The sequence below is a fragment of the Sinocyclocheilus rhinocerous genome, unplaced genomic scaffold (genome assembly GCF_001515625.1).
Source record: "Sinocyclocheilus rhinocerous isolate Xijiao unplaced genomic scaffold, SAMN03320098_v1.1 scaffold82, whole genome shotgun sequence".
In the NCBI taxonomy this organism is placed as follows: domain Eukaryota; kingdom Metazoa; phylum Chordata; class Actinopteri; order Cypriniformes; family Cyprinidae; genus Sinocyclocheilus; species Sinocyclocheilus rhinocerous.
In genome coordinates this window covers 1,310,691-1,311,927 of record NW_015644168.1, presented here as the reverse complement: position 1 = coordinate 1,311,927, position 1,237 = coordinate 1,310,691, and the positions used below count along the sequence as shown (strand labels likewise).

General features: G+C 36.1%; 1 protein-coding gene across 1 annotated transcript in view; it reads right to left on the bottom strand.

The window, feature by feature from the left end:
* cdon (cell adhesion associated, oncogene regulated) overlaps positions 1-1,237 on the bottom strand; it is a 31,776-nt gene that overhangs the window by 18,812 nt on the left and 11,727 nt on the right. Inside the window, exon 8 of the mRNA XM_016575690.1 lies at positions 497-610. Within this exon, the coding sequence (XP_016431176.1) occupies positions 497-610 (114 nt within the window). The remainder of the gene's footprint in view (positions 1-496; positions 611-1,237) is intronic.

Below are 1,237 nucleotides of genomic sequence, written 5' to 3'. Positions count from 1 at the left end.
GCGCCTATGACAGGTCAGCGCGGCGCGAACACTTTAATACCGCTCTGTTTCGTCCCACATTTGAGTTGTTTGGCTTCCCATACATAACAGTCCGAGTGCAGGCTGTACCGGTGGTCAATAAGAATAAAGCGCAGATATGCTGTTCTGAATGGACGTCGGGAATGGGATATTGTTAGACCGCCCGCTCCCGTTCAAATTACACCAGAGTTACCGACCGCTACCGCGTTTTATTCGGGATTTTAATTCCGCGGCGCAAAAAATCTGGTCGGGTCCTGTGGTTCCCGAGGGAGAGCCGCGGGAATGCAGACCTCCATTTCACTGTATGAAAAAATAAGCATGAACACTTCAAAATATCTCCTTTTGTGCTCTACAGAACACATACAAACGATTTTCATTTTTTTGGTGAACTACACTTGGAGGGTAAGTATATTACTGATCATTAGTAAGCAGAAGACAGACCTTTGTGGTGTAATAGTGTTGTGGGACGTCCCCTTACCTCTGTCATGTATGACCACTCCATAGTAAGTGTTGGTGGTTTTATCTTCCAGTGCTTTCTCTGGAAGAGACACAATCGGAGCCTTGGAGGGGTTCTTATTAGAGGACGTCCGCTCTGAGAAGAAGAGAAAGAAAAGTTATGATTTGATTCATAATGTTGCTGCTGGTGATCATGTTGTATTATGATGGAAAACATGGTTGGACTTTTTCTTTCTTTTCTTTCCGTTTCTTTTTTACCAAACAAAAGGTGTGCATTGTGAGCAGCAAGTGGCAAAGGCAAAAATTATTTCTTATGCTTACTTTAAATCTAGAACATGCATGAGCTAGAAAATATAAAAAATATTTGCCAATGCAATCATGAAAATTCAATGCATCATATAATTTTGTATTACTGTAATTTATGTAAAATGTAAATTACTTACAAATATAATATAATATAGTGCTGTCAAACGATTAATCGCGATTAATCGCATCCCAAATAAAAGTTTTTGTTTGCATAATGTATGTGTGTTCTGTGTATATTTATTATGTATACATAAATACACACATACAGTATATATTTTGAAAATATTTACATGTATTCACGTGTATATATTGATATTTATATAACAGATAAAACATTTAATATATAAACATAACATATTTTTCTTAAATATATATATGTGTGTGTGTGTATTTATATAGACAATAAATATACACAGTACACACACACACACATATATTATGTAAACAAAAACGTTTA